General features: G+C 37.1%; 2 protein-coding genes and 1 long non-coding RNA gene across 6 annotated transcripts; 2 read left to right on the top strand and 1 right to left on the bottom strand.

Annotated features, from left to right (window-relative positions):
• On the bottom strand, positions 1-5,902 carry LOC131794610 (cystatin-A). 2 transcript variants are annotated; one of them, XM_059112142.2, is made up of 4 exons: positions 5,784-5,902; positions 2,816-2,943; positions 1,139-1,240; positions 1-415 (listed from the first exon to the last, which is right to left on the bottom strand). In XM_059112142.2, the coding sequence occupies exons 2-4, from the start codon at positions 2,882-2,884 to the stop codon at positions 269-271; spliced, it is 318 nt and encodes a 105-aa protein (XP_058968125.1). In that variant the 5' UTR covers positions 2,885-2,943; positions 5,784-5,902; the 3' UTR covers positions 1-268. The 2 variants fall into 2 exon arrangements, with proteins under 2 accessions (XP_058968125.1, XP_058968126.1); XM_059112143.2 differs by having other exon boundaries at positions 2,816-2,920; positions 5,784-5,871.
• Positions 4,396-8,822, top strand: LOC131794611 (uncharacterized). Of its 2 annotated transcripts, XR_009340993.2 has the most exons (4): positions 4,396-4,610; positions 4,758-5,032; positions 8,326-8,386; positions 8,720-8,822. It is a non-coding gene; the product is annotated as an uncharacterized lncRNA (long non-coding RNA). The 2 variants fall into 2 exon arrangements; XR_010718008.1 differs by having other exon boundaries at positions 4,413-5,032.
• A 4,490-nt stretch (positions 8,823-13,312) lies between these two features.
• LOC131794608 (tetratricopeptide repeat protein 28-like) lies at positions 13,313-25,608 on the top strand. 2 transcript variants are annotated; one of them, XM_066168655.1, is made up of 6 exons: positions 13,313-13,496; positions 15,918-16,069; positions 17,725-17,886; positions 18,159-18,236; positions 18,865-18,932; positions 20,115-25,608. In XM_066168655.1, exons 2-6 carry the CDS (start codon positions 15,973-15,975, stop codon positions 23,829-23,831), a joined length of 4,122 nt encoding a protein of 1,373 aa, XP_066024752.1. In that variant the 5' UTR covers positions 13,313-13,496; positions 15,918-15,972; the 3' UTR covers positions 23,832-25,608. The 2 variants fall into 2 exon arrangements, with proteins under 2 accessions (XP_066024752.1, XP_066024753.1); XM_066168656.1 differs by lacking the exon at positions 13,313-13,496 and adding an exon at positions 16,604-16,701 and having other exon boundaries at positions 15,931-16,069.
• Positions 25,609-26,118: the final 510 nt, after the last annotated feature.

Here is a 26,118-nt window from a genome sequence, read left to right as displayed (position 1 = left end):
TTCAGATGCTTTTATTGTATCACTAAAGGAGAGTTGGGGCATTAAGTCCTTTAGATGTTCATGGCCTTCCTTATTTGTTGAGTAGTGCTTCATTTACGAAAAGTTAACTTAAACGAAAAAAAAGTTACAAAACTTAATATTCTTTTTTTTTTTTTATCAAATTTGTGCAAACAGTTATGAATTTTTTTTACCTCTTAAGCTGTAAAAAGACATTTTAAATTGAATCGTTATCTAAACAAACTACCATTATTTTCATCGGTCAAAAAAACTATTTTTTTCCATCAGCTCCAAAGTAATCCAAGCTGTCATCATCCGACATTCCAGTCCTGATGGCTATTAACTCAACTTTTGATCCATACTGTGGTAAACTTTGCTCTATGCGCAAATGAACATAGGAAGAGTCACCCACATACACCTGAGAAATAAAACAGAGGTTATCCTCACAAGATGATACAAGGTTATTATTGATTATATTAATTAATATTAATTAATGATTAATTAATTATTAATTATAATTAATAATGTAATAATAATCAATTAATTAATTAATATTAATATTGATTATTATTGATTAATTTAAATTATCAATAAGGTAGAAAAGTTTCAAATCCTGGCTGGGCTTAGCCTGCATGACAGCAGTTGTCTCTGGTTTAATCATTGATAAAGATCTGAGCTTTGAAGCATACATGGTTGATTTATGGAAGAAACTGTCAAAACGACTTGGAATTTTGAGGCATATTAGTCCTTATCTCAAGCAAAGGCACAGGTTTTATTTTTTGTCTGGCTGTTATAGAGCCAGTCATGTTGTACCTCAGTCCAATTTGGTCATCTTGCAGTAAGAAATTGCTAGAAAGAGTCTTACAGATGCAGAAGAGAGTTGCACGCATCATATTGAACGCTGAAAGAACAACGCGCACACTAACTATGTTTAATGAAATTAACTGGATTCCATTTTTATTGAGAGATATATAAGTAGATGTTCTACAGCCTTGAAGAGACTTATATCGCTTGGCCATCTCTATGACATTTAGTGACGAACAACAATCTCAAGAGGAGGGGAGACTGTTATCTTGACCATTCAAAGCTGTTCTGTAACAGTATTTACCGCATGAGACCTCTACAAATACCAAATACAAACCTTCACAAAGTAATTTGTACCAGCTACAAGTTGAGTTCTATAAGAAATGGCTTTAAATTCCTTGAATTTTGTACCAGCCATTGTCTCAGCCTGGCTCTTAACCTAAAAAAAATAGATATCAGAGATTTTTATAATATATTCATTAATTTTTAAACAAATTTATGTTCCTCCATACCAGCACATGTATGGCAAAGTGCATAGTTTGTGTATTAAGGTTGGTAAGGACAAAATAGCACAAAATTTGACCATTTTTAATTAAAATTCAGACCTAAAATAACTCTGACCGCATTGCCTCTAAGGAAAAACCTGATGGGGGTTCAGATTTTGGTTGTGCAGTCGGGCATTTGTTTGATTTCTTTTTAGTTTTTGCAAGGGAAATCATTGGTTGGCTGCAATTTTTCCTTTTTAGATTGGTGTGCACAAACTGGGTTAAGATTTTTCCCGTGTGGTTTCTGGTTTAAGTTCCCAGAGTATGCTCCTTAACTGTGTTCATGTGATCTGCAGCGAAGGACTTTTCAAATAATCTCCTAACATATAAATTCTGAGACAAACCAGATAATTTTCTGCATAGCGTGTTACTTGTTTTTGATAAAGCCAGGGACTTTGACCATCTACTGTGCAGTACCAAGGTCAGACTTCAAGTAAGTCTCAACGTACTTGCCATAGAAGAGGGTCCACAGGAAATTTTAGTCCGAATTTTTTTCTTTTTCTTTTTTAATGAAGAGGGGAAGGGGGCAGAGAATTTTAGAAGGAAGAACAAGTTAGGATGCTGTGATGGAAAAGTTGACAGACCTATCAAATCTAGAGTTAAGATTAACTTTCAACTGTTGCATATAATTTTATTAAACTTCTTTTATAGAGATTTCTGCTACACTTCTATAATTTTTCCAAATCCTAACTTTTGGGCATGCTTCAGTGGCACATTTGTATATGAAGCGAATAATTTTGAGCCATGCTTTGTATTTTGGCGAGACACAGTCAAGCCAAATTACTAGTCAGTGGCAGATCTAGGGGAGGGGTCCAGGGGGCCTGCCTCCCCCTCTTATTTTGGCTAAAAAATAAACACAGAGGAAAGAAAAGCCTGCAGGTGTAAATACCCACAAAAAACTGCCCCCTTCCCCCCTCCCCACCCCCTTAGCTCAAGGTCTGGACCTTTCATTGCTAATAGCGAGAGGAAACGAGAAATGTGTGATTAAATATAGTTACAAACTTCCGTCTATACTCCTTGCTAGTGTATGTAAAGGCGGCCCAAGCGTACTGTGTGCGATTTTGGGGTCTAAAGGTCATTAACGGGAATACCTAACATATTAAGATCTAATTTTAAGCGTAAGCGTGAGCCGTTCAAAAAAAGGAAAAATCCCAAAAAAATTCGAAAGGATAATAAAAGCGAGGAATATAACGTGTGAAGTCTCCCTATCTTTTTTTCGTAGGTGTTCTGTCGCTTACAGTCCTTTTAACGCTGTTTTGGCGACTTTCTTTGGAACGCGTATTGTGCTACTATTCAACTGGATAAACTCTGAAATCCTGGCTGAGCTTGGCCTTACGCTCAAAATTCGATCTTAATTTGTTATGGAATTTCCGTTAATAACCTTTAGAACCCAAAATCACACACATTACTCTTGGGCCTCCTGTGGTCTATGTCCCGCGCTTGCTCATAGTTACGAGTTCTAAACGAACCTCGTCGACAATCTTTTGTACTTCTTTAGTAGCCTTCATTTCCTCACTAAGTCCACCAGTCCTATCCATTTTGTAACCAGAGCAATCTCGAGAAACCCAGGTGATCTTTAAAACACGAAAAAGTTTTGCTGAAACAGAAATGTTGTAACAAATATGCGTTATTAACCAAGCGTGAGGTCAAGATGGCTGGATATTGGCTGAGTCCTTTTTTGGCATTTTTATGGCCGATACGATGTCGAAGTCCATAAAAATGCAAAAAATTAATGAGGTCAATATATCTAATATCCAGCCATCTTGACCAAACAAGCTTGGTTAATAAAGGATTTATTATATTGCAAAAAGATTTCGCTTTATTAACAATTTTAATTGTTAAAAGAAATTGTTAAAAGAATGACTTGTTTACTTCGAGAGCCTGGAAAGGAAGTCACCTGTGTTTGTTGCACAACAAACTCACGAGAGTCGTTTCTGTTTTCTTTGTTTTAACTATCTTCTGCCGCTTTTTGCGTTTCCAATGCCGAAATTGTCCAAGAATTACGAACGTAGTTCCAATTCTATTTTTTTCATGCGCGAATCAATGCGGGCAATCCTGCAATCTTCTTCAGGGAGTTTTACAAGTTACGACAAAACGCCTACATTTATGAGCCATTGTGAGCGGCTATTGCGGGGGCCAATGACCATATGGGCTTAGCTGGACCTACGGGCAGCAATAAGTGAAGTTGTAAAAATTTTGAAAATTTCTTTTGAAAAATTTTTAGGCAAGGTGAGAAATATTTTGGGGAGCCACGGTTTTAGCTAAAAATTTTCAAATTTGAAAAATTGAAGCAGTTTTTTACAGATAATTCTTGGAAAGCAGTTAGCAAATTAAGTTAGGATGGCTCGTGTACTTTACAGAAAATGTGGTTTATGTTCTACTCATTCTTTCTTAAATTTAAGTGGTATAAATACCTTGTCTAAAACAGTAGTGTGATACAATAGTAAACGAGATTTACTCGTTCCAATACAGCGTCATGTGATGAACAGCCTTCATTAATTTTAGAACAAGTTTTTTAAAATCATTGTACTCTTTCTTGTTCCATCACTGAAAACAGTCAAGGTACTTCGACACGATTCAGTGCGAGAGCTACTGCCACTGGTTTGACTGGTAAGACGTTTTTTTTGGTTTGTTTTGTTTTTTTCCCTTTTTAGGTCTAGTGGAGTTGTTAGAAATTACCAAGCAAAATCAATCCGCGACTTTCTTCCTTTATATGCTGTGTAAAAACAGATGAAGAGCCCGATGAATGGATTTGTCCTTCATGTGAACAATAACCTAAAAAATCAGTTTTCCACGAAAAAAACTCCCCCGATTGCGGCCAAGCCATATTTCTCTACCAGAGCATACTGTAAATTAAAAACATCGGTCGCAGCGTCACGCAACATTGCGTGATTTTCCAAACGTGACATGCAGTTGCTGCATTATTTTAAAACCTAGAACCTACATAGCCCTGTAGTGATAAAAGAGGGCTCCATTTGCAAGCACTGTAGACTTCAACATAAGAAGAACTTAATAAATCGCTCTTTCAGTTTTCATCTCAGTGTATAAATTACCTAGCCAGAACGAAAAAAAATTAATATACGCATGAGTTGGAGCCATTCTTGTCTGAGGTTAAATACACGAATGGCTCCGGTCTCTGGTTGTCCCCCTAAACTGACTAAATGAGTTTTGTCAGCGGAGCTTGTCAGCGAATGACTTTTTCATCGCCGGAATATCGCTGAACGACCTCGCTGAACAAGATAGACTCTGCCTTCTCTTCGTTGTGTAAGTAGCCATTTCTTGTTTGATTCATCGGTGTTTTCACATTGATATTTCATCGTTCCGCTTCGAGACACGCGGTTAACAATACCCATGAGCAAGGAGTTAAGATCTAACTTATTAACTTCTACTATTTTTATCATCCAATCTTAGGTCGGAGCCATTCCTGTATTTAGTCGCTAATCATCCTTCGAAAGTCCGCCATTTTGTTTGTAGAATCTTACGCATGTGCAGTACTTGACCCCTGTGTTTCCGTCAGGTGACAATCGACTGATTCGTATATGAATTTGGTTAAAATTGAAAACAATATGGTAGACGTTACAGAAACTAAGTTACGATGGAAGAAGTCTGAAAAATATCGCCGGAAACGACGTAAACAATCACGGACGAAAGGAGATCAAGAAATTAAAGAGAATTGTTACAGAAATGTGAGTCATTGTTACGATGGTTGGTTCATGGAGATTTAACGATTAAGTGCCGCTCTCGCCAAGAGCGGTCCTCTCGATTTCCCTTCGAAAAAATGTTTGCGCTAATTTTCTGCCCACGAAAAGGGTTTAGGGCTCATGTTTCAAAAACAGTTTAGTTGTTTTCCGATTCTCAATAATATTCTTGGCTAGACCGCCCGTGTGGACAGCGATCGAAGGTGTAAATTTCAGATTTTGTAGAGCACGCTGCGACTGCAATCTGCAGTGATAAGCTCACGGAAATCTCTCTCGCTACAAGCAATACTACAAGTTGTATTCAGTCAGTTCACAGACAAAATGTGGAAACTTCACCAAAAATGTTTTTCATACCAGCGTGATGAGAGGAGACCCTTCCCTAATCGACCTTGGTTTGCACATCAAAAATTCACTAATTTGTAAGAAGGTGTTTTTCAAAATGCAGGCGTAAATCGGGCTAAAGAAGCACATCAGTGCATAGTTTACACACCAATGAGGTTACCAGAAGCCTCAAACCTGCAGGTATCTTTCTAGCTTTTATCCACTAACATCTCGAAAACGACGCAAAGCAATAGAACTCATTATGTTAGCAAAGTTGAGCTTGTGTCAAAGCTTGCGTTTGCTTAATTCTGAAAATTGACTAAGATATCGTTTTGACCGTTCAAACCTAGTTCATTTATCTCCTACGCTAAGGATTTTAGGTTTTCATAACAATTGGATAGCAGATGGGTAAACTTACCTTTCTCAGGAGTTACCGCTAGATGATGTACTTGATGCCTAACCACGTCAGAAATGTCGGAACACTGCTTTTATTTAAAAAGAATCTAAAAACATATTTGTTTTCTATATTTATCGACAGTTATTGTGTTCGTTTTTAAATCAATTTTAATTAATTTCTTATACTTATTGTAAAGCGCCATGAGAGTTTTTTTATATACGAGCGCTATATAAATACTAGTTATTATCATTATTATTATTATTATTATTATGACTTGGAGAATGAATTACTACTACGCATCTTCCAAGATCTGTATTTATCTACCTAGAAAATATCGTTTGACACTTTTGAACGACAAAGTAAACAAGTTTGTTTTCGTCACGTTTCTAGAGGCCTTGTTTGCAAAGGCACTTACCGTAATTAAAGCTCCTTTGAGGGAATGAATGGCAATCAGCCAGGGGGCATTAGGGTCTATTAGAAACCACAAAACCGTGAAAAAAACATCCAAAACCTCAAAACTGCAAATGTTTTTGATCAAAATTGAAAACTGTATGCAAAACCATCAAGACCCATAAAATTTTCACATCCTAGGTATCAAATCTCCAATCGAATCAATATACCAAACTGATATACCAGACATTCCACAAATGAACACCCAAACTGAAATCCAAAGTTTTTTGGCCTATAAAACGGAAAAAGCAGTCAAAACAATGGCCAAAATCTCAAAACAGGAAATGATAATGCCCCCTACTCAAGAGCATTCTGTGGCAGACGTCACGGAGCAACCACAAAGGTATGCCCAAAGGGGATATTGCTTTTTGGGGGGCATGATTTAGAATGTTACTCAATGGCACTCCACATGATTGCAGTTGCTTTATGTGTTAGAGACACCAGTCTAGGCCGTGATGGTCAAGATCTGTAATTATGTACCTAAAAAAAGATCATTTGGCATGCTTGAACGACCAAGTTGACAACTTTGTTTTCGACGTGTTTCTAGAGGGCCTCATTTGCAACTAAGAAGAAGTAAGAATCCCTTTGGATGAAGGCCTATGTTCTAAGTGATATCTTGGCATTGTTTGAGTGATAAAAGTTTGGGGATTTGAGTTTTCAAGGGTTGAGTATCTTTGAATGGATGACTCGTTTCTCCTTACATATTACCTCAAAAGACTAACAATTACACCTAGTGTTACTCTTTCTTTTCTGTTGTAACCGTCAGTTTTGATGGGCACACGATAGAGCTCATATCTCTGTTTTTTACAGTATTTTTGGTTAGGATAGAGAACCAACACCAACTATTCATCAGCTGAACTGCACGAATACATGTTTCAAGTGGATCCACACTGCTACAATCTCACAATGCTTTGAAATGCTTTGAAGGAAGGAGATCAGAAACTACAGCAAAGTCCAAAATTGTTAGGAAAACATAAAATCCTCAATGTTGGAGATAAGCAAACGAAGTTTGAACTGTTAAAAATATGTCCTGGTCAATTTTTAGAATTATGCAAACGTAACCTTTAATTGACACAAGCAAAGTTGAGTAAACACATTCATTTGTGATGTTTTCAAGATGTTGGTAGATGAAAGCGAGATGGACACCCACGGGTTCGAGGTAATCAGTCATTGGTGTATGATGTATGCGCCAATATACTTTTTTAGCCCGATTAATGCATGTATTTCCAGAATTCTTTCTTACAAAGTGGTGAATTTTTAATATGCAATCAAACCAAGGTCAAAGAGAAGGGTCTCCTCTGATCACACTGGTATAAAAAAAGGTTCAGGTAAAGTTTCCATATTTTTTCTGTGAACTGACTGAACACAAAATTCTTGTAACTTGTAGCGAGAGCAAATACCGCAAGCTTCAGGTGTATATCATTGCATTCAGGCATGCTTGACAAATCTGTGAAATTTACACCTTCGATCGCTGTCCACACAGGTGGTCTAGCCAGAAGTAAATTTTGGCCTGTGGCAACCCAAAAAAGAGAATGGGAGAACAGCTAAACTATTTTTGAAATGTGTCCTAAACCCTTTTCATGGGCAAAAAATAAAAGAAGACTTTTTTGGATGGGAAGTTTATTTTAAGTTTACTATTGTCTGTTACAGGTATTATTTTATTGTTTACCCAGATTGGATACCCATCTAGCAAAAGGCCTGTTACTTGAAGTATACAAGCCATTCCTGTGCAATTTTCATTCTATTCTTTGTGGGCATTCTACTTTTTTTCTAATTAATTTGGATGAGTCCTGTACCATGTGAGTTGAGCATACTCTATGTATGCAATAGTGATGGGCGAAGCTGGACAGTTGGTCAGTATATTGCAGTTTTTCCTGTCATTAACCCTTTAACTACCATGAGTGACCAAGACAGAGTTTCTCTGTGCAATAACAATAGAATATCAAGCAGACAAGTGAGGAGATTTAAAAAAAAGAACATGAAACCAAATAAGAGATTTTTTAATTGACTTTAATACCAAATTCTCCAGCTAACATCATAAGAATTGTATGGCAAACAGTAGGGAGAATTACTGGTGAAATCAGTTTGTATGACTTTTTCTCTTCATTTACAGCTTAGGTTAATGCAAACTGAACTTAGTGTGGAAGAGGTTTTTACAGAACTGGACTCTTAAGGTAGGTTGATATTGTGATATCCTTTGTGTCTCATGCTTACTCCTAAATTTTGAGCCTTTATGCACAGAAGCAAGTAGTGATGATAGTAGAAAATATTTAGATAATGAAGGTGAAGGTGTGACATGCAAGCAAAGTTTCATTGCTATAATAACTATAAAGACATGTGGTTTCTTATAAGTCTGTTAGTAATATGAAAAGTTTTTACTATCGACGCCTTACCCTAAACCATGGTACTTTTAATGATTGATACATTGATAAAATTTCTGAACTGTTTTCCTATCTCTGACTTTTAGTTTGTGAGCTGTAAATATCTACTCTTTCTTTACATTATAGGCTTTCAATGGACGATGCTGGAAGTATTTCAAACCACAATGACATCTGGAGCATCCAGTTAGGATTAATTCAAGTCATTTCAAATTAAATCTTATCCCATGTATGTATTGATTCGATTGGTGTTTCTGATACTCGGCAGATGTCAAGCAAAGATAAATCAATAGTTTGCCGTCGATATATGCACATGTATCTGTGTATACAGCGACTTCTGGGAAAATTTCCAATTGTCTGAAAACTTTTTTTTAACGCTAAATTAACTTAAATCCCAAGGGCGTGAGTAATTTACAGACCGGTCTCAACAGTCAGAACATCACAGTGGTGAGACATAGCACCAAAACTTGCAGACTGATGAATATTTTATTGGGAAGGCTACATTCTCTTTTCCAGCGATAAAAATCTCCTCAGGCTCAGTGAGATTTGTCCAACAATCCCCAGGCTTTGTGCAGGAATTCTACAATGTACCGGCTAAAATTATTGACTTCTCCCGAGGGTAACCTTCCGACACCTACCCCCATCCCAACATTATTTTACGCGAATAAAGGGTGCAATTCCGGCGATCTAACTTAAAAATGCGGTATATCTGTTCAGGGTAAATTAGGACAAATCCACCCAAAAGTGCAATAAATCCTACAATAATTTAGAAACAGTACTAAAAAAAACAGCTAAAATCAGCGGAACCGCAATAAAATCACAATCTACTACTTCAATTTTTTTAACGGAGGGCTCAGCGCGATACGGCAAAAACCCACAGTACTCAAAATAAACAACTGAAGGGCAAACTTCTGGGATTCAAGGAAGACTTCGTGACGTAGACAAATAATCACAACTTGGACTTCTCAGTCGATCTCACCTCCGGCAGATCAGGTGAAGTGTCAAAAATATATAATTTTATGTCGACGAACCATAGTCTATGATCTTCAGCTATTAAAGAAAATAAAGAAATTGTGATATGACGCCACATTGTGGTTTTGTCTTAGCTTGTGTCTAAAAAGGTTGTCATTAAAGTCGCAAGTCGAGCAATGAAGACTGTAAATAAATCAGGGCTGCAAATAAAACGTGAACAATAACGCATCCTTTGGTCGAAAGTCGCTTTGTTATTCACGCCCAGCAAACTGTTCTTCCACGTTTAGGTTATAACAACGATGCGATCACTCTGCGTTAACGAAGGAACGATAGAACTTCAAGGAAAGCAATATGAGAGGCCAATGATCCGGTTCGCAGTGATCATGCGAACACCATATTTTCCTCAGATCAGTTACCGGAAAATACTGGTCAAATTTTCCACTTACCCGACCCCCTTGAATGAGTACTTTTGCTTGAGGACATTACTACAACGGAGTCTCTTAATCAGTCCCAAGCCGCGTGTCGCTCGATAGATCGCAGGATATGATTGGCCACTGTATCACATTACGTCAGAGGACATATCTGCAATTAGAGGACATAAGTGCAACGGTACAAATATGAAACCGACAGAATACGAGGAAAACCGTGCTCGATAGAATACGAGGCAAACCGAGCTCGATAAAAAAAAAACTGGGCTCGATAAGAGCAGATTGAGTTCGTCGAGCTCGGGTAGGCTTTCGAGCTCGAGTCACCTAGTCACCGACAAATCGGATCAATATTTGTTTCTGGGCAACCGAGCTCGAAATAATCGATATCGAGCTCGGTTGCCCAGAAACAAGATCCGAGATGTGCTTATGGCACCTGCAAAAACGCACTTATTTAAGTGGGCTTAAGTAAGTTTATTTACGATTAGTATTGTACAGCATTTAGGAGTCGCTCCTAATTAAGAACACTACCCGCTGTTTAATAAAATAGTTGAGTTTGTGGGATTTAGTGTTTTTCTGTCGGTTAGATTATACCGTAACACGTAAACAACAGAGAGTCAGACAGATCGTAACGAAGGGATTTCTAACATTGATAAGTTTAATTATCTTAATTATGTTCTTGAGAGAGTGGTAGCTCGAGCAATCCCGGGTCTTACATTAACCGAGGCAAACTACGATGCCGCAGTTAAATTATTGCAAGAACGATGTGACCTTCCCCAGTAAATTACCAGTGCACATATGGATCAGCTTCTTAAGGTGTCACCATGTTCTGATGATCGCCCTTCGAGCCTTAGATACGAGTACGATCAAATATTGTTAGAAGTTGTGTACTAACACTCGTTGTTTTGTTGTCTCTTTCTTGATTCACTCTTATTACTCAAGTTATTACAACGGGGACTAGCTCTGATCTGTTTAGGAAAGTGTGGGTCACCGCTTATTAAGGTGACACTTACTAAGCTGTCACTAACTAACCTTTGTCATGCTTTTGCACTTAACTAGCCAATCACGCTAAACTACGCAGAGCGGAGTTCGCATACCAAGTAGATACCTTCGCCATGTTTACGCTTTACAAAATGACTTTTCACCTTAAATTTCTTAGTCTTACAGTCGAGGTCGAGCGAAACAAAAACAAGATTGACCAATAAAAAAATAATAATAAACTTACTAACAGAATTAAAATCATACTTGAAGAGATATCTTAAGAGAAAATAGTCCTTGAAGACTGCTACATATCGGCAGAATAAACAGAAAATTCGGAGAAGAATGGTCGTACCCAAGGTACCGCCCCTGAAAGAGCTACGTGCTAGCCGTATAGGTTATCTGAATACAAATTCGATGCGGAAGATGAAAAGTACTTCATGTGTACACCCTAAGTCACCTCTAATAAAAAGAGGTGTCGAACGTGCTAAATTCAAATGAAAAACTACTTTCCGAATTGGGTTTGAATTAAAAACGAGAGTATTAAGTGGGTAAAAGTATAAAGGAGGGTTGTTTCCAGGAAATTCCTGCACGGATCAATTTTTATGAGGTAGACTCATTTTCTTAGTAATTAATCATCTTTTAGCAACATCATGGAAATATATTGATATCTAGCCACAAACCACAGTTTACGCAAAAACATCTGTCTCCATGTCAAATTCACGATCATATTAAGGAAAAAGGTGACCAAACTCTACCTGTAAGGTAAAACCGCCAAAAGGAATAAGAAATGATCAACTGGCTAATTACAATGTTTATTGAATAGCTTACGCTGATATATTATTTCCATTTATTTTCAAATCCTCTGTAGGAGCGAGGGAAGCATTTAAAAAAACAGAAAAGGATATAAAGACTTGTTTTTACAGGCTAATTGTTGCCACTTCCACACGGATAAGACTTAGTACCTTTTATAACTCTATAGCGGTCGTTTTCGAAATTCCTGGCGCGCACCCCCGCCCTCTTATGTAAAGGGGTACTCCGGGTGTGCTGATACGTGCAGCACACTTCACATTTAGCAAGGACAAATTCTGATGTGATTTTTTGGCGAAGAGAACCAAGTTTTGTCAGCGTCTACCGTGTGCATAATTACGCCTCCCCCCAGATGGCGGAAAGCCAACAAAGCGGTTCAAACATTAGTTCAGAAAACTCCGCCTCTGTCTGAATTTTTGGTAGCCTATTGACCAATTCCCAATCGAAACTTAAGTCTGACGTCACGCGTAATTTTGCTCACGGTGGTAAGAAGCCTACTTACCGAAGCCAGATTGTACGAATTTTCCAGACATCTTGAGTACTATCTGTGATACACGCTTGCCAATTCCCCTTACCATGACCGGACATTTCTTTTGGCACCCTACATCTGCTATTGGAACCACGAAGAGGAAAAAAAACCCATCTCTTGGTATTTCGGAGGTTGATTCATGTTTGAATCTCTGTGTCACGCTTGTCACGCAACTGATACAATAAGATAGAGAAGATATATAAACTGGAACTCAAATCTGGCCAGAATGTGGTAGAGCATAATTAACGTGATCATCGAAACAGCTAATAAAATCTTAAATAAACAAGGTAAGAGTGTTATGTTAGATTTTTTTTGCAAATTGTAGTGATTAATGCTAGCTAACGATGGCGATAAGTAAGTGCACCATGTATATTTCACAGACGCCATCAAGTAAATTTTGCCGGACTTTGAGTTCGTCTCAAGATAGAACAACACAAATACACAAGGAAATTTTTACAGTAACTTTATAACCATCCTTTTGTCTTTAAAAAGCTTGAAGCTCAGTAGATTCTGTCATATCGGTCATTGTTAAAACTGTCTTTGTTTTGATACTACTTTTCGACATAGGAAAAGTATGTCGGACAAAAATATTCACCAAAAAATAAATATTTCTTTGCCAGCTTCAATAACGACAGGAGATTATGTTTAGATGATAAAACAAAGAATTATGTTCACAGAAATACCGTAGGTCTAGTACATTCGTTACATGAGGTCACACAACTCGGGTAATATTCACGGTGAAAATTTGCATATTTGAGCGGTCGAACGAAAGAAATTAATTCTCGAAAACTAAAACAAATTTTTACATAAAAACTACACTACAATTATTAGAACATATTGGGTTACAAAATATGAAAGTAGGTGTGAAAACAAATTTGGGTGACTTGCCGCTCGTGCGAGAAATATTTAATTTTTATGTAAATAAACACGTTGAGTAGGCACTTCCGGCTTCAAGCTTGCACAGAGTTATGGGCCAGGGGACTCCCCTTTCATTTTCACAACTCGCCATTGAGATTCTTCGCTCTACAACAGACCTTTCGAGTCTTTCTTGATACTTTCGCAGTCTTAGTGACTTCCTTTGAAATATTTCCATGACGGATTGAGGAATCAAGGTCGTAAATCAGTCAAACGTGCCTTCCATTTCCGCGACAGAAGTAAGAACGCATGGTTGAATCAGATTTGTGAATATAAGGTAAATACTTTTATTTGGAGTTTCTCAGTTAACAATTTCTCCTTCAAATGTTCTTAATCTGTCCTAATTTTCCCTGATGTCCGGCAATGTAAGACTTTCCTGCAGTTAAATGCCGAGGATTGCCAACTTTTATTCGATTCTGGCGTGTATTAATTGTATTGACGCTTATAAGTGTTACTTGTAAGCTAATTGAGCTGAGCTTACACGAACATGTTGCAACTGTCGAATTCACAAAAATTCTCAGCCAATACCTGGCATTTACATCTAAAAAAATTAATTTGAGAGAGTTAAAAGGAATCTCCAAATTACCGATTTGATTTAGTGCAAGCGCAGATGATCGAAACACTTTAAGTTTCGTTTGCGTTTCGTGTGCATGTGGAACATGTGTACGAAAGTGTTTTGTTTTGCGCTAGCTTTCATGTCTGGATTACGTGTTAACTCAAATTCCTTCCGTATTTAAGATGCATTTAATTAAAAAGCGATAAACATTTACAGCTTATTTCATGTGTTTATGTTTATAATTTTATAGTTTGAGTAATTTTTTCTTTAGGATAGACTGCTTAGATTGTCCTTCCAGACAGTACTGTTAAACGGATTTCCTTGTTAAATATTGAGACAAATTGATTTTTCTTTAAATGCTGGCTAGTGATTTGTTGGAAGCGTCCTTTCAATTAACTACATTCAAGTTTTAGGAGTCCAATCATCAACTTGTAATGATTGATTGGTATCTGAGTAAAGTTTTACCTTTTGTCATCTTCTAATCAATATATGATCAATCAATGATCACATCAAAACTAGTTTAGTTCTGCATGTGGCAGCACGCATCCGGGTATGTGTCTGGTGATAATTTATGTTATCATATGGCTAGGCTTGGGGTAAATAAAAAGTTCTGATTGGTTCTTACTTGGTTAGGATTTTGCCACCTAGATCATCATCGCACCATACAGACAATCATAGAACATGTAAATTCAAAGCAAACTAGTTTAGTCCATTAGTGCATGACAATTACCTTGCTTTCTTGAGCTGTACTGGGGAATATTGGTACTATGGCATTTCTATACTGCCCCAACCTTGGGCCAATATTCCCCAGTAAATTAAAGCCCTGGTGCTTAACTGGTTAGTTAGAAGGTAGTACTGGCTTTTGTAAAAATAATCTACACTGTATATGTATCTCTGGCTATTTTAAATTCCAGTACAATTTATTTCCTTGTTACTCTAGTTATTTCCTTGTTACTCTAGTTATTTCCTTGTTACTCTAGTTACTCTACTCTATATTTGATATTTAAAAAACAAGCCATCTTGATTATTAGGAGAATTAAAGTTAGCATCAAAGACAAATCAGTTTTGTGCACAAAACAATGTAAACATGAAATGAATACAAAACAATCAGTGAAATGTAGATACCAGTAAGCCACAAATGTCTTCACCTGTACCAAATTGAAATCCATTTCAACACACATCAGCATGCATAAATGTATATATTTCACTGCTTTTTCTGCAATAAGTGTAACAGTTGAACTAACCCTCACCTATATGATTATGGGTGTCAGCTCAACAGTAAGAAATTGAATTAAAGAAATATATCTTTCATAAGTTTTGACCAGTAATCCCTATTTAAAAATCAGATGAGATAATTTTTCTTTGGTGTTATAAAATTTGTTTCTTATGAGAAAGAATTCAGCATAAACTCTCTCCTCTTGTGGAGACATGGTGGTCTTATGATTTAAGTGAGGTGGACTCAGGGTCAGGAGGTCTGCATTTGTAACCTGGCCTGTGCTGGACTCAGGGTCAAGAGGTCTGGGTTCCAGTCAATGTGTTGTGTTCTTGTGCAAAACACTTTACTCTAACAGTGCCTGTCTCCAGCCAGGAGTACATGTATAAATGGGTAGCAAAAATTAGTTAGGGAAACCTGATAAAATGCTAGGGGGGTGAAAGGGGGGGGAGAGGGAATAACAGTGGATGGACTTGCATCCCGTCCAGGGCTGGGTAATAATACTCCCAGTTGCTTCATGTGAGGAAGCCAGGATTAATTAAAGCTCAGGTCCTGGATGGACCACTGTTCATATCCAGACGTGACCTAGCTACCTTAACCACCTCTTAGTTTAAATGATTTAAATTGTTGCTGTTACAAATTATATGAACTTGAAACACACAGATGTTGATTTTTGCCCAAGTTAGTTAAATCTTGAAATTTATTATAATGAGAAGAAAATTACTGTTCATTTAAATATTAATGCTTGTTTTCTTCAGTATATATATCTTTTGTTCTTTTACTGCTTTATAAATATGCTATTAATATTAATTGCTTGTGATTTTGTGTCTATGTATCCCTCCCATTCTCAGAGGGGAAAAATATTTAGTTTACAATTGGGTAATATGTTGAGCTAATTTTTTTACCATTTGCAACCATATTTTTTTCAGGCCAGGATGACTCAAAACAGCAACTTTTTGTAAGAAGCATCCCCTTACAGTTTCTATGGCTAAAGAAAGAAGTCCAATTAAGGTTCCATCTGAAAATGAAGACTTACCTGGCAAAGAAACTGCTCCAGATTTTGACGAGGACTCTTTACGAGGTGAGCTAGGTTCAACTTTGGCTTCAGTCACTGTTAAAACGTTTTCTATTCCACCAGTTTCAAGAATGTAAGCAGATGTGGAGAACAATATATACACTGCCTGACCACTTTAAAGGATATTTGGCCAGTCATGACTCTTCTATGGTTACAATATGTTGTTCATTGACTGAGAGGATCTATGACATATTTGTTATTTTATTTCTCAAAGTTCAAAGCAGGTACACAAAGCTATAATAAGTAAAGACTTCATTTGATCATCATATAACATGTCCATTTTGTAAGTTTGCATCATAAGTCACCATGCATCATCATCATCATCATCATCTTTTCCATTATATTATGCAACAATCAATTGAAAGTTTCAACTTCCCCCAAGCAACCAATTTCCAGTAGAGTGCAAGTGTTATATCATTGAATATGGAGGTGTTTAACCCTTGGCACCCTAACATCAGTATCCATATTCTCCATACTATTCTTTGTATGTTTCTTTTGGTACTGAAAAAGAGAATTCATTTGAAGATCAATGCTTCTTAGGTTGGTGATCATTTCCTTTATTCTCATGAGCTTAGTGAAGGATTCAGCAGTTAAGGAGAAGTGAGATGCTGGTCACTCTTAGGGTTTAAAGAGTTAAGGTAGATAGTTAACTTTCACTAACAAATGGCTCAGAAGAAAAAAGTCTACAAGGTCTAGGTTTTAAAGCTTGGTCAATTAATTGAAAGTCAGGTTGCTACTTATTTTGTTTTTTGTATAAAAATTGTGTGGGGCATTTGAACACATTCTTAATTTTGCCTGTGGAAGAGGAATTTTATGAAACCTATCTCCAAAAGTTTAAATGCTGAGGGGTTTGTTTCGAATAGAGTGATGCTTAATTCTCATCATTATTATTATCCCTGTTGTCACCTACATTATTAACATCATTATAAATATTAATCTCATCTTCTTTATCATTATTCTTCTCATTTATATAAAAACTATTTTTCTATGATTAATATTGCTTCTGGTTTTTATGACTGCAACATTTGGATCTTATTGACTCATTAATAAGCTATCTAAATGTATTAAAGGCAGTAGACTCTTCTTATAACACTTATAATATGCCAACCCTCCCTGATTGTCAGGGAGTCTCACAGACACAGAACAAGACTCTGGGTCTTCCATATGGGTCATCAAACCTTTAAGATAAAAGAGGATTCGGGTCAGTTCCACACAGAAACATAACATTTGAACTCCAGATTTCCCACTTCTAAGGTTATCTTGCCTTTTGTTAAAATTAGGGTTCTTCTCTTAATTTTCTTGATTGCTCTTAGATTGTTTCAAAGTAGGGATTACAATTTCTTCCAAACAACAACAGCAACTGAGTCTGATTGGTTGAGCTTTCAACCAAAAAATCTCTCATGAATTTACTGAATGAGGTCAGTGTCCTGTGAAGGGGGTGGGGTGGGGGGGGTCTGCACACATCCTCTAAGCTTTTCAGGGGATGGGTCATTAGTCAGGCAGGTGCAAAAGTGGCAGCTGGCACAAAAGGAAAAATCTTCAGATTTTAAATCTCCAGATCTTGGCAGCTCTGCTCATACACTAATTAACTACAACCACAGATAATTATTGACAACAACCACAGACTTTGACACAAATTATTTTTTATTTTTTCTTTGCAGCCATAGCTGATGTTTATAGGAATGAGGGTAATGAGGCCTTCAAGAAAGGAGATTTCATCAATGCTATTCATTTTTACACCAAAGGAATTAAAATGAACTGTAATGAGAAAGAACTGAAGGCCAAACTGCACAACAACAGGGCTATTGCACATTTTAAACTTGGTAAGATGATGAGAGCTTTAATATGATTTTTTTTTTCTTTTGAAGCTATTGAGTTGTCATCAGTAGTATTCTGAGATAGGTGATACTTTTTAATGCATGCCCAGAAAAATATACATCTTATCTTAATTGCATGGTCTCGCAAATATACAAAGAAGTAACCTCTTACCCCAGATATCAGTGAGCATCGCAAGTTTTTCCCAAAATTATTGTAATGGAGTGGTGGTTGGTTTGCTACATGTATGGCTAATCAGACATATTTATTTTGATAACAGGAAATCACCAGGATTCACTAAGGGATGCAGAAGCAGCCATTGAGTTAAATCCAACTTTCCTTAAGGCTATTGTGAGAGGTTAGATATGTTAGCTGTGCTATAATAATAATAATAATAATAATAATAATAATAATAATAATAAAAGAACAACTCAACACTCTAAGGTTAAAAGAGATTAGATGAAGTTCAGTCTTGTCTCAATTGACTTTAATTAAGAGGTCGAGACCACCCTGATGTACATTTGAATCCAGCTCTTGACTACTATGCAACTATTTTCCATTAATTATGATGATAATACTATTTTGAGCTGAATGAAGAACTCAATGCAGAATGTAATGCAAAATTTCAGCACAAGTATTTTAGTTCCTTAAGCTCACTGAGTGAGGTAGTCACAGGTGTCAGATATGTTAAGTCACTATCTAGCTGTTTTAAAAAGAAATAAGGATCAGGACTTACCTAACTCTTTATAGTTAAGGAATTGTCGGTCCCAATTTAAATGTTCTTAGAAGTTTCAGTTGTCTTAAAAGCTAAATAAATCTAACTGAAACCTGATAGGGCCTGTTTATTCTTTTCCATTTAGTATTTTTGCTTTGTTTTGTTTTGTGGTTTTTTTTTCTTCTGGTCTGTAATGATTTTATTGGTTTCAGGTTCTTTTTTCAGAATTGAGCTACAGTAATAATATGCTTCTTTACGTTATTGCCCATAGGAACCACTGCTTGTGTTGAATTGAAGAGATTTGAAGAAGCAATCACTTGGTGTGATAAGGGACTAGCTGTATCCTTTGAAGGAATCTTTCATTTTAACTATGGGTATAATGGAAAAAGTTTCCATAATTTGATGTTTTAAGGGAGAAAATACAAAGAAGGGTATTAATTATGATGGGAACTTGTCAGCTCATACTATAAGAGTGTGTGATTAAAAAACATGGGAAAAGTAATTATTACCTTGTGACTTATCAATTACATTACTCCTTTTAGCCGATTTGACTTAGTTCTACTATCCATGCCAATAACTGGCACATTAGTTTAGATAACCCTTTAATTCACAGACCAAATTTGTAATTCTCCTTACTGTCAACTGTACAATTCTTGTAATGTTAGTTCAGAGAATTCAGTATTGGATCAACTAATTATTCCCAAATTGATATTTTTCTTTACTCTCAACACTTATCTGATGATATTGCTCTCGTAAGGAGAAATTCTCTCTTGGTCACTCATGGGAGTTAAAGGGTTAAAAGTCAAATATTCACCCAATTTATACATAGTACGTGGGTAGATCAGATCTCTCTAAAACAAGCCAGAACAAAAAGCTTGGTAATGTTTACATATCCTATGCAGATTTCCTTGAATTTAACCTTTTCAACTACTTAGAGACCTGGAAACTTTCGTCATGTTTTCCTACGGACAAATACAACTTTTAAAGGCACGTATTTGTGTTGTACACTTGTTTCTTCCACTGCTGTAAAACATTCGTCTGGTGTTAAAGCTATATTAATTTAAAAATTGAGCAGCACTGCTCCCCAGTTTTTGGAAACAAGGGATTAAATCTAGATATTTCGCGTTAAATTTTGAGGCTGCACATAGAAAAAAAAATTTTTCAGTGTAGATTTACTTCATAACCGACTGAATGTTTATAAAACATCTAACTTTCACACAAGCCCTCCTAATAGACCATTTTATAGTTGTGTACCTAGTTGCCAAGCCTTTGATTTGAAGTGAGGCTAAAGGTGACCTTGTTGTGATAGAGACAAGTATTTAGTGACAATAATATCAAAGTAATTTGCATTTGAAAAGCAGCAATGTTTTTATCATAACAAGGTCACCCTTAGCCATCACTCTTGTTCAGAGGCTTTACAACCAAGCACGCAACTGTAAAAATGGACTATTACATACCAATATGATGACAAAATTAATATTCTCGTTTTGTCCACCTTTTTAACCCTTAACATAAAAAAAGATTGACAAAAACAATAGGATCTTGTTGTCATTAAGACTTCGGTGTGTCAGAGAAGTGGGAGAAAAGTCCATGGAGGAAAAAGATCCTATTAGTCATAACCATGGTAGTGCAAGTTCAGGTGATGTCAAGAAAGTCATAGACCTCTATAATCGGGGAGAAGAAGCCATAAAGTACCTCAACCTACTTAAAATAGCTAAAGAAGTAGGAGACAAGCATGGGGAAGGTGGTGCTTATGGCAATCTTGGCAATACTTCTCGCCGTCTGGGTGATTTCAAAAAAGCCATAGAGTACCACAACCTACATCTTAAAATAGCAAAAGAAGTAGGAGACAAGCATGGGGAGGGTGGTGCTTATGGCAATCTTGGCAATGCTTATCACCGTCTGGGTGATTTCAAAAAAGCCATAGAGAACCACAACCTACATCTTAAAATAGCAAAAGAAGTAGGAGACAAGCATGGGGAGGGTGGTGCTTATGGTAATCTTGGCAATGCTTATCACCGTCTGGGTGATTTCAAAAAAGCCATAGAGTACCACAACCTACATCTTAAAATAGCTGAAGAAGTAGGAGACAAGCACGGGGAGGGTAGTGCTTATGGCAATCTTGGCAATGCTTATTCTAGTCTGGGTGATTTCAAAAAAGCCATAGAGTACCACAACCTACATCTTAAAATAGCTAAAGCAGTAGGAGACAAGCATGGGGAGGGTAGTGCTTATGGCAATCTTGGCAATGCTTATTCTAGTCTGGGTGATTTCAAAAAAGCCATAGAGTACCACAACCTAGATCTTAAAACAGCTCAAGAAGTAGGAGACAAGCCTGGGGAGGGTGGTGCTTATGGCAATCTTGGCAATGCTTATTTTAGTCTGGGTGATTTCAAAAAAGCCATAGAGTACCACAACCTACATCTTAAAATAGCAAAAGAAGTAGGAGACAAGCATGGGAAGGGTAGTGCTTATGGCAATCTTGGCAATGCTTTTTGCCATCTGGGTGATTTCAAAAAAGCTATAGAGTACCACAACCTACATCTTAAAATAGCTAAAGAAGTAGGAGACAAGCCTGGGGAGGGTGGTGCTTATGGCAATCTTGGCATTGCTTATGACAGTCAGGGTGATTTCAAAAAAGCCATAGAGTACCACAACCTACATCTTAAAATAGCCAACGAAGTAGGAGACAAGCATGGGGAGGGTAGTGCTTATGGCAATCTTGGCAATGCTTATCGCCGTCTGGGTGATTTCAAAAAAGCCATAGAGTACCACAACCTACATCTTAAAATAGCAGAAGAAGTAGGAGACAAGCATGGGGAGGGTAGTGCTTATGGCAATCTTGGCAATGCTTATTCTAGTCTGGGTGATTTCAAAAAAGCCATAGAGTACAACAACCTACATCTTAAAATAGCTGAAGAAGTAGGAGACAAGCATGGGGAGGGTATTACTTATGGCAATCTTGGCAATGCTTTTCGCCATCTGGGTGATTTCAAAAAAGCCATAGAGTACCACAACCTACATCTTAAAATAGCTAAAGAAGTAGAAGACAAGCATGGGGAGGGTGGTGCTCATGGCAATCTTGGCAATGCTTATTTAAGTCTGGGTGATTTCAAAAAAGCCATAGAGTACCACAACCTACATCTTAAAATAGCTAAAGAAGTAGGAGACAAGCATGGGGAGGGTAGTGCTTATGGCAATCTTGGCAATGCTTTTCGCCATCTGGGTGATTTCAAAAAAGCCATAGAGTACCACAACCTACATCTTAAAATAGCTAAAGAAGTAGGAGACAAGCATGGGGAGGGTAGTGCTTATGGCAATCTTGGCAATGCTTATTCTAGTCTGGGTGATTTCAAAAAAGCCATAGAGTACCAAAACCTACATCTTAAAACAGCTAAAGAAGTAGCAGACAAGCATGGGGAGGGTATTGCTTATGGCAATCTTGGCAATGCTTATTCTAGTCTGGATGATTTCAAAAAAGCCATAGAGTACCACAACCTACATCTTAAAATAGCTAAAGAAGTAGGAGACAAGCATGGGGAGGGTGGTGCTTATTGCAATCTTGGTCTTATGTATGAAAGTAATGGAGATTTGATAAAGGCTAACGAGTCATACAACCTAGCGCTTAAAATTGCTCAATGGATCGAAGACAAATACTTGGAGGCAATGACCTACTGTTCATTAGGATGCGTTTCTGAGTTGCAGGGTGGACTGCTAAAAGCCGTTGAACATTATCAAGCTAGCATAAACTTATTCAATTCCTTGAGAGTACTTCTAAAATCTAAAGATGAGTGGAAAGTTAATTTTCGAACTCAGTATCAAATGGCGTATACGGGTTTGTGGAGAGTTCTATTAGAACAAGGTAATATAGATGAAGCCTTATTTGTTGCTGAGAAAGGACGAGCTCAAGCTCTGTCCGACCTTATGGAATCTAGTTTTTGTGGTGGAACAAGTCAGCACCAGACAGGCGATGAAGATTTAGCAGTCACTGCTAAGTCTTCATCGATTTGGATGAAACGTTTTTTAAAAGTTTTAAAACACGTTCCATCAAACACCGTCTTTCAGGCAGTGGACAAAGCTGATGTCTATCTTTGGTTTGTGTCCGAAGGAAAACAAGTTCAGTTAAGACAAAGTAAACTCAAAGGTTTTGTTTCAGAGAATAGTGGAGCTAGCCAGTCCTTTGAGTCGTTCATGCTCGGTGTCTATACACAACTTGGTGTTCGTTCTATTGTGAGATGCGAGAATCGGTCTTTGGATGCTTTGAGGGAGAGCCCTTCAAAAATGGATGAGAAACCTAAAGAAGACACCCTTCAACCTGCCATCCAACAAAACAAATGCTTGAGCACTTTGTATGATATCGTCATGAAGCCGGTGGCTGACCTGCTTCAAGGGGATGAGCTAGTCATTATTCCCGATGGACCCCTGTGGCTTGCTCCTTACGCTGCATTGAAGGATTGTAATTCTAAATACCTGTGTGAATCTTTCAGAATCCGAATCGCTCCATCATTAACGGGTCTTACACTCATTGCCGATTGCCCAGATGATTATCATAAAAGCAGTGGTGCGTTACTTGTAGGAAATCCGTGGGTAGCCGAGGTTACCAACAGCAAGGGAGAGAAACTCCTCGAGCAGCTTCCGTGTGCTGAAAAAGAAGTAGAAACGATCGGAAAAATTCTGAATATCACGCCAATCACTGGCAGAGAAGCCACGAAACGTGAGGTGTTGAAAAGACTCAGTTCCGTTTCCTTAGTTCACTTTGCGGCACACGGATGTATGGAAACTGGCGAAATTGCTCTTACACCTGACCCAGACCTAACATCTACTGTGCCTACCAGGAAGGAGGATTACATTTTAACGATTCGAGATGTGTCAAATGTTCAACTTCGCGCTAAACTAGTTGTACTTAGTTGCTGCCACAGCGGTCGAGGCGAGATCAAGGCTGAAGGTGTGGTTGGCATTGCGCGCGCTTTTATGGGGGCTGGTGCTCGGTCTGTTGTGGTGTCCTTGTGGGCGATTGATGACAAGGCTACTCTTGAGTTCATGAAATGCTTTTATCGACACCTTGCCGAAAGTGAACCTGCAAGCGAGTCATTGAACCTGGCCATGAGAAGCCTTAAAGAATCAGACCAGTTCCGCGACATCAAACACTGGGCTCCCTTTTTGCTGATTGGAGATGACGTCACTTTTGACTTCATGGCAAAGGAAAGAGAAAATTTGAATACAGAATTATATAAATGAAAACTTGTTTTTTTTTCCATCTCAAAAATAATGACGCATGAACTTAGAGGGGCTAAATGTTTCTCTATTTTGGCAATTTTGGCTATTTTTTATTACTTTCTACTTTTTGTTGAATGGAACTCGAGATGTGTAACTTTACTTTGGTGAAGAAATAAAATCAGATTATTTTATTATATTTTGGTCAATGGAATCGTTGTTTTTTCTTAGCTTTACAAATTTAAATGCTTGCGAAGAGAACGAAATGTAACAAGGCTTTTGTTATGAATGCCTACAATAGTTGAACGCGAATACGAGATTTTCGTTTTCGTCAAAATGACACTCAGCTCTATTCCTGCATTACAATCAGTTGTATAGACAACAGTTTAAAGGTTTTTTTTTCTTTTGCTTAACCAGAAGCTTTTCCACTGGGTTTTAATTACCTTTATGCTCTAAGCTTTTTATAAGCGAAGAAACAATTCGTCATTTGCTAAAGTTGGCGAATTTTTTTATTTCCAAAAATTTGATTTGCAAAATTTGCAGCCAGATGTTGATGAAACTTGACGATTTTTCTACATCATAAATTACTTTGTTACAAATTGAGATTATCTTCACAAGAAAAATTGATTTTTTTTTCAATCTATTTTGATGTAATCTAATTTTATCAGTGCCAAGATTGCCATTCTAAGCTAAATTTGAAGAAGTAAAAATCAAAGATGATGTTATTGAATCTACTGACCATATGTTAGAGACATAAGACCTACTTTTAAAGGTGTAGCCAGCCTCTTATCCCGTAGGCCCGGCCTACAATTGTTTTCCACCCGCTTGACTTTTATAATATGACTCTTTCAAATGTTGAAACAAAAAGTGAAATTTCTCAGAGAACAGGCCGACAACAGGTCAAAAGGCTGGTTATCAAATGAGTTGGGTCAATTTTAGTCGGTTTAATCAAACACTTATCTGTTCGTTTTAAGGAACCAAGAGAGAGAGGTTAAAAATTGTCCATGTAATCTAAAATAGGAAACAGCGACGCAGACTTGACTATAACTGAAGTTTCCATAGCTGTGACTTTTGATGTATGTGACATGGAATTTGTTGTTTCTAGTTGGAAAATATTTATGCCCATAAATTAGAGAAGCAGTTAAAGTAAGCCCTGTAGTCCTCGATGGGAATTATTTTGGTGAAAAGGTTCATGAAGAAATGTAAACCAAGTCTGTAGTTAAAAAGGCTCAGGCCTCAGGATAAAACTTTTAATTTTTGAAAATTAGCTGTTCAAACTTTCTTCTTTGCTTTAAATTTACCTTAGCATAATTTGAAGATGTCTTTTTTAGTTTTAAGAACTTATACTTAGGCATTTAGAGTGCGCTTTGTAATTAGAACCCGTTATGTGTATTTCGTGTGAAGTGTTTTGATACTATTTTTCTTTAAAGTTGAAGATAATTGTTCATTTACCTTAGTTTATATTAAGTCATGAACTCCCAAGTTCTGAAGAAAAATCTCCCAACTGATAAGAGTGTGTTTCTCTTTGTTGCTTATTCCGAGAATTCGATGTAACATCACGTTTCTAGTAAAAAACTATCCTCCAGTTTGATATTCTAGAATTCTTTTAGGCACCATGTTTGTCGGTGTGTTAATACTGTGAGGAGAGTTTAAATTATGATCAGTCTTGGGAGTAATTGGGTTCATTATGCTGTCTCCGTTTAGCGCGTATTTTACTTAATGCCTCGGACAATTTAATGCAGTTTCTATTGTACTTATTTTTTTTACTTCTTTGTGTAAGTGAAATATACAGTGTATAAAATACAAAAACGGCGTTGATTTTCATTGTCTGTCTCCATATTCCACCACGTTTTCCATTTCAGTCTCAGTACCTTAGTAGACTTACTGAGGACTTCTTGAATATCTTGTTGAAAACTTGTCTTTCCTTTGATACGCTTGACGGAGTTTTTGACACATGACGTCAAAGTCTTTCTGTTTTGCAAACAAAATGAGATGTAAAAGCATTTCCGGTTCCGCTTTTTATTTACAAACCGGCTCAGTACTGCATCAATGAAATATTTGAACTGACCAAGTCCTGTATTTGGGAGATTTCAAAATGGATGTAATAATGATTTTAAATATATGAAATTCATATATTTGCACTGCGGTGAAGAAACGAATTTAAGAGATCCTCGCAGCTAAGAACACTACTGAACTAGTATCATTATTCGTCACTTGGATTAGCTCAGTTGGAAGAGCGCTGCACCGGTATCGCAGAGGTCATGGGTTTTTTCCAGGTCCTATTGTTAACTACTAGTTCAGTGGTGTTCTT

This window comes from Pocillopora verrucosa, chromosome 6, assembly GCF_036669915.1.
Source record: "Pocillopora verrucosa isolate sample1 chromosome 6, ASM3666991v2, whole genome shotgun sequence".
In the NCBI taxonomy this organism is placed as follows: Eukaryota; Metazoa; Cnidaria; class Anthozoa; order Scleractinia; family Pocilloporidae; genus Pocillopora; species Pocillopora verrucosa.
This window is presented reverse-complemented; position numbering and strand designations above follow the sequence as displayed.